General features: G+C 47.7%; 1 protein-coding gene across 3 annotated transcripts in view; it reads right to left on the bottom strand.

The window, feature by feature from the left end:
• The window catches only part of stard13b (StAR-related lipid transfer (START) domain containing 13b), a 34,969-nt gene that overhangs the window by 3,878 nt on the left and 16,091 nt on the right, over window positions 1–15,000 (bottom strand). The window contains exons 1-11 of one of the 3 annotated variants that reach the window (XM_056610898.1): window positions 14,716–14,843; window positions 12,197–12,268; window positions 9,580–9,661; window positions 7,002–7,065; window positions 4,405–5,870; window positions 3,832–4,002; window positions 3,334–3,493; window positions 2,298–2,496; window positions 1,676–1,889; window positions 495–609; window positions 1–31 (exon numbers count right to left, since the gene is read on the bottom strand). The exon at window positions 1–31 is cut by the window's left edge and continues 191 nt beyond it. In XM_056610898.1, coding sequence (XP_056466873.1) covers window positions 1–31; window positions 495–609; window positions 1,676–1,889; window positions 2,298–2,496; window positions 3,334–3,493; window positions 3,832–4,002; window positions 4,405–5,870; window positions 7,002–7,034 — 2,389 coding nt within the window. In that variant the 5' untranslated portion in view covers window positions 7,035–7,065; window positions 9,580–9,661; window positions 12,197–12,268; window positions 14,716–14,843. Of the gene's footprint in view, window positions 32–494; window positions 610–1,675; window positions 1,890–2,297; window positions 2,497–3,333; window positions 3,494–3,831; window positions 4,003–4,404; window positions 5,871–7,001; window positions 7,066–9,579; window positions 9,662–12,196; window positions 12,269–14,430; window positions 14,536–14,715; window positions 14,844–15,000 lie in introns of those variants that run through there. The other 2 variants (XM_056610899.1, XM_056610897.1) reach the window with 2 other exon arrangements.

Here is a 15,000-nt window from a genome sequence, read left to right as displayed (position 1 = left end):
TGCGGGACTGGGTGACCATCTCGTGGGGGATCTGCAGGGACGCACCGAGGGTGGCAGGGTTGAGACCTCGGGGCTCCTCAGAGTGTGCCTCCTGGACTCTTAAGAGACAGCTTTATCTTTTCCCCGTAGCTGGTTCTCATAGCGACCCGGCTCTATGTCCAGCTGCTTCCAAACTACTTGAACTTTATACAAATACTCAAATTTTAATTGTATGCTTTTAATGTACTTGTTACACAGTCGATAAGAGATTCCTTTTGAGAGGGAGTTCATGGTGTGGACTATAGGGGGCAGCATTATACCTCTTTCTATGACGTTAGCTTCCGTACTTCGGTATATTTTCAGCCTGCCACTTAATGACCTTCCTGTAGCTGGATTTTCTGTAAAGTCACTTTGGATAAAATGACCATGCATGACCTCTATCTGCCTATCTCTGAAATCACTGTAAGCCCCGTCTTGATAAAAATACTTAATATGAAGAGTAAGTGCGGCGGTACCTCGAACAGACGGTTGCACTCCGTGATCATGTGAGCGAGGCCCTGCGTCGCCGCCAGGTTCTCGTTCAGGTCCTTCTGGTCCGGTCGGCCCGTGGCGTACTTCTTCTGCAAGGCCCTGGAGACAAGCAGGCCAACCTTCACCTACATGTTCCTTCATCACCCAACACGTTGACAAGCACAGCCAGATCCAGTGACGCAGAGCAACCAGGTTACGGTCGTTATTAATATACTCCTTTCTGCCAGTTTACATGACCACTAAGGTCACCAAACCGTAGCATCTCAAAACATCTGAAAGTCAATGGATCAATATTTTTTTGTCTACTTATTGTATTGATTAAAATCCATTTCGATTTTTGTCTCGTTGAAGATAACCAAAGACAGAATAAAACAGTTCATAACAGCTACAGTCTCCCCTTGGCAGTCGTGTCCTTTATCACAGTTAGTCTGTCCTTCATCACAGCTTAACTACGTCCTTTACCCCAGTTACAGGTTGTCCTTCATCACAGTTACAGCCTGAAAGAATATCCTCGAAAACACATAAAGAGAATAAACAAAACAAGACCAGAACAACGCCAGCCCCAAGAAAGCGTCTGCGTTAAGGTTGAGCTCATAAACCGGACAGCAGACTGCCGTCATTAAAGTAGACTCTGTCGCCTGCCTAAACGCACCATCTCCTGTCCCCAAGCCCCCAGCTCACAGCAGGGCAGGGCTTTGATGCTTCCAGAAACCATCACAACGTGGTTCATCAGCCCCTGCTGGCTCTGGCCAGACCCAGCCCGGCCTCATAAAGCCCTGCAAAGCGCTCTTCAAAACCAGGTCCGTGGAAACACCCTTAAACCTCAAACACACAACGGCACCTCGGGCCGATGTGACTCACCAGCGCGGTTTACACGTCCGCTTGGTGGGATGAGGGTGGGCATCATTATGAAGGTGGGTTTTAACAGGGGGTTGGCTGGCTGGGTGGGTGATTGCCTTTAAGAGCTAGGAGCTTCTAGTACGATATACACACGCTACATACCTCTGGGTCGCTCACAAACAGAGCAGGGATAAGTGGAAGGGACGGAGCTGAGAGGAGGATGAAAGAGACTTGGGAGGTGTCTGTCTCCGCCCGGGCAGGATGAAGCACTACTGGGATGTTAGGGGGGTCTGACAGGGGGTTAGGTTAGGGGGCTTTATCTCACCGGGGGGAGAGGTTGTCCTTCTTCAGGAGGTTGAGGTGGAAGAGGGAGGGGGCCAGGCACACGGCGATGTTCATGGGGGTCATCTGGTTCTCCTCCACGGAGGAAGTGACATCGCTGAGGAAGCAGAGCAGCGTCTGCAGCACCTCGCGGTTCTCGTCCGACATCAGCATGATGGCCGCCTGAACGGCCTGAAGCCGCTGGTCCTTGGAGACATCTGGGAGGAGAGGACACACATGGGGGAAGACAGTTAAAGCCGGACTGTCTCACACCACACAGGAAAACAATGACCACACTGGGGGATAACTAGTTACAGATGAAAGGTTCGGTGTTCAAACCCCAAGGTCCCCCATCGAACTGTAGGCGTCCTTGAGCAAGAAGCCCGAACCCTTATGAAATACATGTATGAAAAGTAATAAACAAATAAAAGCATCTGCTTCTTTTGACATAATGACTGAAGTCGAGACTACTGAGCATGAGCACATGCTGGTTGGGCAACAAAAAGATTGCGAGCCGGGGTCAGTGTTTGATTGCACTTTGTCCACGTGTTACACAAGTCTGACTCTGAACAACAATCGAACGACTTCAGGGTTGAGAGGAAGCCGGCCCCCCCCTGGACACTCACACTGGTAGATATGGAGGAAGGTCTCCCCTAGCTTGCTGGTCAGCAGCGGTTCCGGGAGGTCTCTGAAGAACTGCTTCACCATGTCGGCCACGTCGTAGGCCGACTGGTCCTGGTAGTTGACGTTGTCCGGGGAGTTCTCGGTCATTTGCCGCAGAGCCTGGATCCGAGACTTCACCCCCGACTTACGAAACAAGCCCACCTAGAAAGCCAAACAGAGCTGGTTAGCGGGACAAGCTAGCCCGCTGTGGGTCTGGGGATCACGAGCTTACTAACGCACGCCGGTTGGTTTTGACACGTGACACAGAATGACTGAACTTGATCTATTAGCATACTGGTTATGCACAGTAAGACTGTTCGTTTGCCACTTCAAGCAATACATTAGATGTCTTTTAGTCCTAAAAGCCGATACTAAAACAACTGTTATAATGTGGTATGGGTCAGGGAAGACCCCTGCCAGGGAATACTGGTTAGTTTGGGGTGATTTGAAAACAATAATTCAGATAATAAAAAGACTCCTCAGATTATAAAATGCTCTTATTCATACTTTGCGGTCACGTGACTACCATGGCTACCTGGAGGGCAACAGACGCCGAAAAAATGGCGGCGAACAGCGGCCAGCCAGGGGAATTGCAGCCTTGCAGATTTCCAATACTACAATCCATCAACTATAGATCATAAATGTTCAAATTAAATATCAAGAAAGGATAAACATACTCTAAAGATAAACTTGTGATCCATACACAGCACTCGCTGATGCGTTCATTGCTTTGAAGTTGGCAACGTCTCGACCAGAGTTTTGAGATATTTACATTTATCTTATAGAGAATCCATCACCTTATACCGTGAAATGAAAGCCTTCAAAAGTACGGATAGCTAACTTTTTTTCAAGAATGGGTTGATTAACAAGTCGTCGTGACGTCACGTGCAAAGTATGAATAGAAATAGATTTGTATGCGTCTTCCAAGCAGGAAAAATACGGTGTTTGGTGCCGCAGGTCAGGGCTGTCCCCTCCCAGGGCCACTACGGGGGCACCGACCTGGTCGAGACACTGGCTCCTCAGGTACCGCAGGGCCTGCTGCAGGCTGAGGGGCAGCGGCTGACCCGACCGCTGCACGTGCACGATGAGGGGGACCCCAAACACGTTCTTGTCCTTGTAGTCCGGTACCTTCATCCGCTTCATGAACTTTGGCACGGACCTGCGGGGAAGCAGTCCAGCGCACAAACCAAGTCGTTAACCGTCTGGACGCACAATACTTCGGCTGCTGAGACATACCTGTGTTTAAAAAACATCTCAACGTCTCTGGTAAAGCACAAGTTGCTTACTCTTTTACTTACTTTACTAATCGATTTAATCGAATGCATCTTTGTAGACCTTTTTCTAATAGCTATTAGAAATAGCATTAACATGTTTTTAAGCAGCTAGGGCACTCTCATTGAGATGGGATCCTGTTTTTCAGATTCAGGACAAAACAAATGAATCCCCCTGAATATTTCTGATTGGCTGAAGTGTGAGGTGATGTGCTCGGTGCCTCACCAGGTCCAGCCGTGGCGGTTGGACATGGAGTATTTCTCCATGGTGGCCGTCAGGCGGAGCAGAGAGAACTTCTGCAGCAGACTCAGCTGGCCTGCTGATTGGTTGGTGATCTGCAGGGACGCCACCGAGAGGCTGAGCCGATTGGCTATCTGGAAGCTTGGCCATCGTAACCTACAGGGAGGGAACAAAAGAGAGAAACTATAACACACAGGGGAATATTAGAGCGACATTTGCAGGTTCAACCTTCAAATCAAGGTACCGCATAATCTCTTCTCTTGTGGAACAATCGACGGCTCTTTCTGATTGGCCGATTGTCCAAAGTGATTTGACTCTTCATTCATTAAGTCCCAATCCCATTTCTACCCCTTCCCCCTTACCCTTACCCCTTCAAAACAAGGGGGAGGGGTAAGGGGAAAGGGGTAGAAATGGGATTGGGCCTGATTGATCATTCTTAAACAGAAGCTGTGCCAACATACATCAGCAGCCATTGTAATGGTCGATGTATTGATTTGTATCAGGTGTCCACCTGTCACTCTTCAGCATAGTTTCCTCGATCCAGCGCGCGGCGCTTACCGTCTGGGTCTGGTCAGCGACGCCCCGACCCCGGAGTCCCGTCGCTCCCGGACCCGGCTCCCCTCCAGCTCCGCCAGCGACACCTGGTCCCGCTCTCCGTTGCCGGGCGTGCGCTGGCCCTCCGTCGCCGCGTCCGCCTCAAAGTCCAGAGCGATCCTCCCGGAGGACTGCGGCCCCGAGCCGGCGTCCCCTCCTCCCCGGACGCCCCCCTGGCTCTTGGCCTCGGCCGCGGGGAGCACGTTCTGGGACCAGCGGTCCACGATCTGCTGCAGGCCGTTGACGTGGAGCAGGATGTCGTCCAGGTGGGGGAATAGGTCCTCCTTCTCCATGTCGATCAGGTCCCCCGTGCTGGCGTACAGGTGGGACCCGGGCACGTTGTCGTACACGCTGATGCGGCTGCCCCGGGAGCAGCACTGCGTCATGGGCCGCGGCTCCTTGGTGCCGGGGGCGGGCGCCGCCAACGCCGCCGCCGGGGAGACGAGGCGGACGCCCGCCTGGTGCCAGTTCGTCGGGGCGACTTTGCCGTTGGGGATCGCGGCGGCGGCGCTCACGGTGGGCGACAGGCTCTCGATGGACAGGGCTTTGGGGAAGGTCCCGGGCTTGTGGTCCTTGGGGATGTGGACCACCAGGTCCTCGTGGGAGCAGAACTCGTTGCGGCGGTTCTGCTCGGCGACCCTCTTCACCTGGCCGGCCGAGGAGAAGATGTCCAGGTCCTCCAGGTACATGCCGCTGCGCTTGTGGTCCGCCCGCGTGGCCTTGCGCTCCTTCAGGCTGGGGGTGCTGGCCGCGCTGCCGCTGGAGGCGCAGCTGCTGCCCTCGCTGGTCGACTGGGAGGTCGCCGTCCGGACCCCCGAAGGCGGCGGCGGCGGCGGATGCGGCAGCGGCGGCGGCGACGGCGGCGGCATCTCCCCGTCGACGATCTCCACGCATCGGACGCTCGTCAGCCCCGGCGGGGGGTCCTGCAGAACGGGGGCGCCTATCGACGGCGTTTTGCGGCTGCCGGTCAGAGCCCCCCGGGACCGCAGTGTCTCCATGCGCTTCAGGAAGTCTTTGGCGCGCGTGCGTCCCAGCCGGGCGTGCCTCCGGGGCAGGGAGCCGTAGCCGGTGCCGTCCCTGGCGATGTGGGACAGGCCGACGGCGGTGGGGTCCGGCATGGCGGCCGAGTCGGAGCCCGTCTGGTTGGAGCCGTCCGAGTCCTCGGTGCTGGGCCCCCCCCCGGTCGGGGCGCTGCCGCCGCTGCTCTCGCTGTGCAGCGACGACACCTCGGGCTCGCTGAGGTCGGTCAGAACGCTCTCGCTGCTGGTGGCCGCCTTCAGGGGAGCCCCGCCCCCGCCGTTGGGAAGCCCCTCCCCCTGGTTGCCGAGGAAACCGTCTATGTCCTGGAGGCGGGACCACCTGCGGCTGGTCCACTCAAAGGTCCATCGGTCGCTGATGGCGAACACGTCCTCCTCGTCTGAATCTTCACTCTGGGAGACACCACCGAAGAAGAATCAGACCAGCTTCATCGCGTATCAGACAGGTAAGAATTTACAAGACAGAGTAACATGCCACTAACCAGGGAGGAAGATTCAGGTGTCACAGCAGGAAATTGCTAAAACCTTTTTACCATTGTCCTCATCTATGTTTAATGTATGTTTGACATTTTTATGATCACATTTGGTCGGCTTCAGCTTTATCCTCACATTCGGGCAGGTTCAGCTTAGTCATATAAAGTTAGATTCCCTTTGTTCCTTTTATTTATGCATTAATCCTTCAAATTTGGTGCTTTGGGTTTTATTGCCGCGTGTCGCTTTTGATGCTGATGTTTGCAAGGTGTGGGTGAGTTGGAATGTGCTGAGATTCAACCTGCGTTACATCACACACGCTACACCTATAGCCTGGGGATGTGTCTGTTCTGAATTTAAACGCTGAGATTAACCCCTTACTTTACTGCGGTGATATAATCCAAGACACGTGAATCCCATACATAGTTTCCAGCCAGATAGACCCAACAAAGATCTTGAAATATAGCAGTGTATATTTCAGGGGCTATGGACACAATGCTACCCTCTCAGGTAGCACAGAATGTGGCTGGACAGGATTCAGGGGTATTATCTTAGTATTTTCCACAACAGAAAAAAAGGTTTAAAGTACTGGGCAAGCTCAGGATAATCCTATGAATGATAAAAGATTTGCAGGAGGACCAAAGGAGTTTGTTAGGTTATATACATAGACAGTTTTACATAGACTTTTTTTATTAATTATATATATTCTTTTTTTCATTTTAATGCTGCACTGCACATTCTCCCGTGGCATTCACATTTGACGTCTGGTTTAGATAAAGTATCTTAACTTATCTTCTCTTAAAATAATTACAATATAAGTAAAATATGAGCATTGTACTACAATAACATAAATGTCAAGAACATTATTAGCAACACAATGGAAGCCAGATTCCGCAACCAGACCGACGGACGACAAATCCCCTGAGACAATCGCCTGGGTCACCCGTTGCTGACCCGTACATTTGGTAGAAAAATGTGTTGTTGTTATTATTAATTTAAGTATATTGTTGTAATTTATGTGGCCGCTGAAAAGAGCAAACTGTTGACTCTTACCTTTTTCCTTGGGAGATTAACATCAAGTTTCATAGAGGCACACTTGTTCAAGGTGATCAGACGCCTGGAAAAAAAACAATTCAAACAAACATTTAAAAAATGAAGGTTAAATCAATCAATCAAACCCTAAAAAGAATAATCCACTCGATTCCACCTTGCCGTTCTTCTCCCACAGAAATTAAGAAAGCGATAAGAAAGGGATATAAGAAATATCCCTGTCAGTTCGCCGGGGAGACAAATGGTTCTGACAAGCATAGCTGAAGTGGAGCTGGTTGTAGGAAAACAGATGAGTTTCCACTGCCCACCACAGACCAGACCTCAGCCACAGGACCGCCGCTGGTGTCCGATCTCTGGGACCCATCGCTGCCCATTACCGTTAAATGATTGTGGCGGTGGAAGGGTGGTCCGTGGTGGGTTTGAGCAGGAGCGATTCCTCATGCCGCGCTAATAGGCTGTGCGGCAGCCTATATTTACACTCCAGCTATTCCCGGGCTCAGTGATGTTTTTCCTAACTGTTTTCGCCCCCTTTTTCCCCTGAACACTAAAATATGCTTTCCGGAACATAATTTTATGTTTCAGTTAGCACTTGGCCTACATAGAGGTACTGAGATGAGCAATTTTTACAGGGAAATGGATGCACTCCGTGGGAACGGCCACTCAGAGGAGTGAACTATAAACTGTTGGCAGTTGGTCTTGGCTGTTACTGTCACAAATAAATAATACAAATAAATCTAAACAAAAATCTTTTCAGGTCAGGTCTGTTTCCCCCCCCCCCCCCCCCCCCCCTCCCCCGTTGAAATATCTTCTCTATAAACAAAAGGACAGCAGGCAGAGGAAAGGGACCTAGTGATTAGAGGTCTGTGGCTGATCAGAGTATGTGGAACGAACAGAGTAAAGGCCTGAAAATAGGCCTGAAGAACCGCCTGGAAACCTGGGGGAAAGATGAGGGCATGCATGGAGGAAGTGGCTCCAGCCAGTGAGGGGATCCAGGACAAATAAGGGCCTTATTTGTGGGACTTTAATGACATAATGACTCTCTTTGCTCAGTTAGAAGCAGATTCAGGGCTGTTCTATGGACAAAAGACCCAAGCCAGGCCCCCGTGTGTCTTGGTTGCATCGTTGCTGTAGACCAGAGGACATCCCCACAGGGGAACCTCTGTAACACAAAGATCAGATACCAAGACCAAAACGAGTCCGACATTGAGGGAAAACCTCTGAATGTGTACGCTTTTACCGATTTCTCTAATGGGGAATATTAGGGATGATGCATGTTTTATTTTGATGAAGGCAATAAAGATAAAGATGATATCCATTTGAATGGCTTCATTTTAATTAATAAGGGAAACACACAGCCTAATGGTGCAACGTGCCATTGTGATAAGACATTAATAAGTAACAGTCTGATAACTTAAGTTAAGGACTTAACTGTGCCGCATGAGCCTTCAGTACATCTCAACCAAATACCAAAAATAAGCTAAACAGCCAGGGTCCGATACAACACGTTCCTATTGGTTCACAGGGGGGAACCAATAAAAGAGCTCAAGTCAAGTGGGTCCTGCTTCGTTCTTAGGAGGGTTTCCATAGTTACTGTAGCCCCCTCCCCTCTTACGGTATTACAATTGAATATAAATATAGACCAAATCATTATTTATTATAACTAAAACGTCACTAGTCTAGTCCTTATCAGCGAAACATCAGCAGATGCTATTGTCCACAGCTACTCACACTTGATTCAGATACATGTCGTTAAGGCGCAGTCAGAGGTTAGGGGGCATCACGCTCTAAGGCGCCAACAGCTAGACTCTGGACACTGGGGACTCAAACCCAGAACATGCAGTCTGGGAGTCAAACAATCTCATCAGCACGACACTATCCTGACCCTTGAGTATTGGTGAGGCCCTACGGTGCTAGTACGCTGTCTGGTCTGCGGGGATACCAGCTATCCTATTTCAACAACAGCAACAACAACACCGTTTACCCTGTACATTCCAGCTCCATGCTAATACACAGAAGGCTTTTCATTGTGGTTTTGTTGTCTGGTCTCCGTAAAGGTTATCAGCTTCCAGTCTGCCAGCCTGATGTCTGGATGTGACTTAGCGATAAGCAACTAGGGGGGACGTAGATCTCGAGCTAACCCAAGCCGATATCATCCCGCTGCTCTTTGATCTGAAGTGGCGGCCAACTAAAGGCTAGTCTGATAAGCCTCATGAAGTTCGACTAAGTTTCACTTCATAATTCATCCGTCTGAGCTGTCTTCAGAGACGGGGCAGGGTTGCATCATCCACCCTAAACCAATTACGATCACCTCCATCAATCAGCAGATAACGAATCCACAAGTGGGTTTGAGCTGATATTTATGGACGTTGATTGAAGACAGAGAATCCATGAAGATACCATAAAGGCAGTTGCTACGGGAGTCACTGTGTTGGACGGTTTTCTGTTGGTCACTATGGGTTCTGGCAGTATATGTGTTTTTCCATTTCAGGCCGAGCACGACTCGAGCCACCGACACCAGACTCTGAATCTCTGATCTTTTGTTATAGTTGGCGGGGCCCAGAAAACGAGAGGACTGACTCACCTGCAAAGGGGTTCAACCAGGTCCTTCTCTAGGAAGTCATGATCTCTCTTCACTGGACTGATGTCTATCGGGAACTGCGAGTCTGGGGAGAACAAACAAATATAAATAGCATTATACATAAAGTACTCTTTTCATACTGTTAATACCTCATCATCAATACCTCATCATATAAAAAGCACAAAAAATAAAAGCTGTTGTTTTCAAATACAACATTTGAACAGCTTTTATTTTTTGTGCTTTTTATATGATAAGATAAGATAGAGAAGATAAGTTTGGTAAGATATATGTTATTTTCCTGAAGAACTTGGAACACTGCACACTGCCTACAAAATAATATTCAACTAATTTGAATTGATACGACTGTCCTGTACATTCTGCTGAGATACCTATCATGTTACAGTCCCTTTTAAATCACGATCTGTTTCCCATTTATTAGTTTATTCTTTAAATAAAGATTCTCATTTTTCTATTCACTTGTTTTGCAGCGTTGATGCGCCTGATATTCAAGCATTGCTTTGCCACAAGTGACTGCTGCTTGTTGTTCCACTGATGTGCACATGACTGCTAAACTTCAAACCAGTATGAAATTAGACTGAAATTCAGTCATTTTGACAAATGGTCAGAAAAGAAAGTAGGACCAGATGTTGACGTTACCGAGATGAATATAAAACTCGGGACCACGTTTTTTCCACAAGAGCAGTGAAGTATGGCAGAGTTCCAGCGCTGTGGACGGTACACCAGTGCATTTTTTGGGGGGCCAGTGTAACGTTAATGAGAAGAGACAGGATTCCCCCTAATGTCAGCGTTGAGACTTGTGCGAGCATGACGTTGTGCGTTGGCTATGCGCCCCCTGCTCTTACATAACTCCCTCGCTGCAACCAGATGCAGACCCTCCGCATCCAGCATTCCAGGGCATTCTGCTGTCGTAAAAAGTTGTGCGGTTTTTTGGTTTAAGCGCGACTGGCAGACGTGGCTTTACCTGCTCGCAGACGGGGGACGTATTCGTCACAGACTAATTCACCCGTCACGCATAAATGTCTGTTGGAAATTATGAGCAAAGTCGGAGTAGTTTGTTCCATTTTATATTATATATCATAATGTATAAAATATATATTTATCAAATACATATTTTATAAACATAACATTAATGCAAAATAAAGTAGCGCAAATAAGCGTTACTAAAACTACACGCGGTAGCCTCTGTCCATAACTTCCAAATCATAACAACAACCCGAGTGTTGAGTTCATTTAGATTACTGTAAAGCATTCGCTCATTCCCTCGTCTTGACGAGACATGTTTATAAAAGTAACAACTAAAGCCTGCTGAACACTTGAGGAGCCGGGCTTCTTTAAACTATTATAAATCATATTTTAAATGTCCTCGGAGCGTCTATTTTTAGTCGGGGGGGATGTTTATAAGGAAAGTGGATCTGGGGGGAAGATAAGGACTTTAAAAGAAAAGGCTGTCTTCTTCTGGTCTGTTTGCTAGTGCTGAGTGTGAGAGAGCTTTAGCTCCAGGCCTGGTACAGAACACAGAGCACAGAGGCCTCTCACAGACGGAGGTTCTGGTCGGAAACATTTCACACGTGTTCTGTGGCTCCATGGAAAACTGTTTTGAAGTCCCAATAGACAGTGGAAGTTAAAACGGCAATCCAAATTTCCAAACACTCTAAATAGCTCCCTTATCCCGTGTCGATCTTTATATTTAACAGTATTTATCCGAACTAGCCATATCTTAATGTAATTTATCATTTATTCTTTTATAAAAATAGCTGTTGAGAATCACATTCTGTTTTTAATAGCACCCAAATAAGTAATGCTATTTACCCGCTCCCTGGATGTATTATTAATACCACGAATGCTAAATTCTGTAACAGTATGGTATTTTGGTAGATTAGTATAAAGTTGTAGTTGGCCTACATAGATAGATAATTAAAACTTCTAACTAGCCATTGGAGTAAGATGGTAGTTATAATGGTGTACTATGCTAGTCATGGCAGTTTATGGTAATTACAAAAGTTTCTAGCAATGCATGATAGTTTACGGTAGTTAACATAATTAGTTCATTGAATTGCAGATGTGTGAGATTCGCCCCTCTATCAGTTGCTCACATTTACTCGAACGTGTAAACAACGGTAACAGCACAACCACCTTCTGTGGCCCCTCCCACTTGCTGTGTCGCCAGCGTTCACTCAATAACAACCAGCGGCTCACGCCAGCCACGGGGGTCGTATCAAAAGTCTTCATTTCCCTCCCCCTCTCTTATCCGCCAACATTAATCTTGGTTTTACCCCCCTTCTTGTTGTTGGTTTTTCTTGCACCAAGGTATATTTGAGCACAACTAGTGCAATGTGGTAGGGTACACTAGAATCTTTCCTTGTATACTCTGAACAGGGTAAGCGCACTCACTGGAGTGACTACAAGTAAAGTAAACACAAGATTTGAATACAATATATCAGGCATAGGACGACATTTCATTTATGGAATGGTGCTATTTGTAGCTATCGATATCATTATGTATTACAGATATAATATTTGTAAATCATACTCTTTAAAGTGTGTATGGTATTCTATATGGATGTCTGGTAGTGTATTGCAGTTGTGCATGTTTAATTACCCTCAAAAAGCTGAGCGTACTGAGGGAACCCTGCCGCTCGTAGCCAATCACACGCTTCCTTCGCCTCGATTTCTGAAACACAAGAAGAAGAGGAAGAGCCTGGTTAGATTTCACTGAGGAAGCAGGACAGAACCATTTGAGCACCTTAAACATTACACGTAACGCAGTTAACACCCAAATCTTGATCCATCATTTCAGGGGCAGGATAGTCCTATTCATTAGACGCTTTGCCACCAGGCCGAAGGGTTCGATCTCCAATATACCCTTGAGCAACACGCTCCCTACATGTTAAGAAAGAGAGTCAGAGTGGACGAGGCGTCGGCTAAACGGCGGGATAATCAAACGGGGAATTACAGTCGTAGTTCGAAGTACACGCCGGCCTAACCTCATCTCCCTCTCTGCCCGGAGGAAGTCTGCATTCTAGGAACTGCCCCCCCCCCCCTCCCCACCCTCCTCCTCCCCCCCTCCTCCCCCCCTCCCCCTCGGTTCTCATAGAGGAACCTGAAACCTTACGCAAGGCTCTGTGTCACATCAGTCTGGAGCCAGCGGTTTAGAATGCGGGGCCTCAGCCAGGCGCCCGTCATCACAGACGTCCGACAGACGCAGCGTGTCGGCCGTGCTGTACACACAGCTCACCGTCGCCCGCAAACACTAATTCCACGCCACCGAGAGTCCACACAGAGTCCACACAGATGCTCTTCTAGTAAAGGAGAATGTCTCCGGCTGACTGCTCGTGTTACGGTGATTGAATGAGATATTGACTGGGATGTTGCTTCAAAATCGGCCCATTTTAACTACGAGGCAGGAGGGGTTTATGCATTGCTTCGCATTCTTTTGGCCATCTTGACCTGTGATTTCGTATTTTAACAAAAATCTGTGTGCCCCCGGTCGAACATAACCGCTTCAGATGACAATAGTAATTGAACGTTACTGCGTTGTCGATATTTGGCTCGACCTACAACTGTTTCGCCATTGGTTTAAATGTTCAAAGTATGCCGTGGTCACACTATTCGTTATGAATGCAGGATGATGGCCCCTTCAGGGCAGTCGACAAACCCCTCCTGTCCCTTGGCCTATAAAATTTGACACATCACTGGGTTGAATTCCTTGTTAAATATGTATTTAATAACACTGGTTAGTTATTCCTATGAGACAAGACTCCTACTACCAACCCCCCCCCCCTCCCCCCTTTTGTTGGGATCAAAGCCCAATGGGGGGGTGTAGGGTGGTCCTTGATGTGCCCCCCCAAGGCCAGCTGTCCAGAAAACTCTCTCTACTACAGATCCCAGAATGCATTGAAACTGGACACCACATTCTAATCCATCTGTGGCCTCAAAGGGACACAATAGCACAACAATCACACACAGTCTGAACTCAATGGAAAGCTTGAATCTTCAATAATTTTAGATATTGTGTAAACAGATTGTGTACATATAATATATTTATCATACGTATAGAGAAAACTATTTAGAAGTTTTTATGGTTATGTAAAAAACGAAGACGTGACACCCTTATTTCCTAATTTCCCATTCTATGACTAATAAGGTAGATGATACATTTAATTTTAACGTTCCAAAAGTAGAGAGTATTTCTTGATATTCAATAACAACTTCTTATGGTTAGTAATAGATCAGAAGATAGCCAATGAATAAAGACACCATGTGACAAGCTGAAGTCCGGTACAGATCTGAGATGGCTACAGGGCTCGGAGCCCTAATGAACGACAGGAAGGGGAAGCAGACGCAGTCGCAGCCCTTCTTCGATGCTAATAGAGTCGCCGTTAACACGCTAGAACCCATCTTTCCGACATCTGGCAGACTGCCATCACACATGGCCGCTTCACAGACGACAGAGCACGAAGACACACATCCAGGAGACTTCCAAAACACACTGCATCATTTAGTCAAACACTAATCCGATTATAATCTCCTATTCATTCTCGGGTCTAATACCATATTTCTAAATGGAAATAGCACAGCTTTGTTTTAGGAGGATGAAAGCATCACGTCATATTTCTAATCAAGATGTTCCCTCTAAAAATACACAGGTGATTAAGCTAAGATAAAGAAAACAACACACACTAGACTAGACTCCTTCTGACTGAGGCGAGAGAAAGAGAGAGAAGTTATCTTGGGAAGCCTAACAATAGTCTAACATAACATATTGACTCAACATTCTTTAACCAAATCTACCGTGAAAATGTGCTAAATCCCAAAAGCCAACAGTTGACAGACCTCTCACGGCTGCTTGCCTCTCATAAACCCGCTCAAGGTTTTTGCTCTTGTTCCACAGACGCTGATGTTCCAGGAATATTAAAATCACATCCAGATCCTCCACAATCAAGATCCTAAACAACTAAAACACCTCTTCCAAACCCTCTATCTCCTCTGCGATCATCAGCGCTAATACATGGTTCACTGTGTGCTATACACCTACACTTCTGATCCAGCCAAGACGAATGCAAAACACCAGCATTAGAGAACCGTTAGGTCTTTTAAAACATGGACAATGTTACTCACCTCTGCCGCTGCACCCTCTGTCTGCTTCCCGAAAAAAACGAATCAATAAAGATTGACTTTGGTCCACTGAATAAATATTAACAGTTTGCTGTTTGTCCTTGAGTGCCAGAATGCTACTGTTTACTCCTGTGACCTGGCGTGGAGATTAGAGTGTGTGAGTCAACATGTGTCTGTGTTCCCACTCGCTCGCGCTCTACGCTACCTGGCCAAGGTGAGCCCAGGCTCCGCCTCCTGAGCCAGGGGAATAACGGCAGCTCTTTATTCCACTGGCAGTGGAATAAACTA

Source organism: Gadus chalcogrammus, chromosome 16 (genome assembly GCF_026213295.1).
Source record: "Gadus chalcogrammus isolate NIFS_2021 chromosome 16, NIFS_Gcha_1.0, whole genome shotgun sequence".
NCBI lineage: Eukaryota > Metazoa > Chordata > Actinopteri > Gadiformes > Gadidae > Gadus > Gadus chalcogrammus.
The sequence above is the reverse complement of the archived record's forward strand: the minus strand, read 5'-3'. Positions and strand labels throughout refer to the sequence as shown.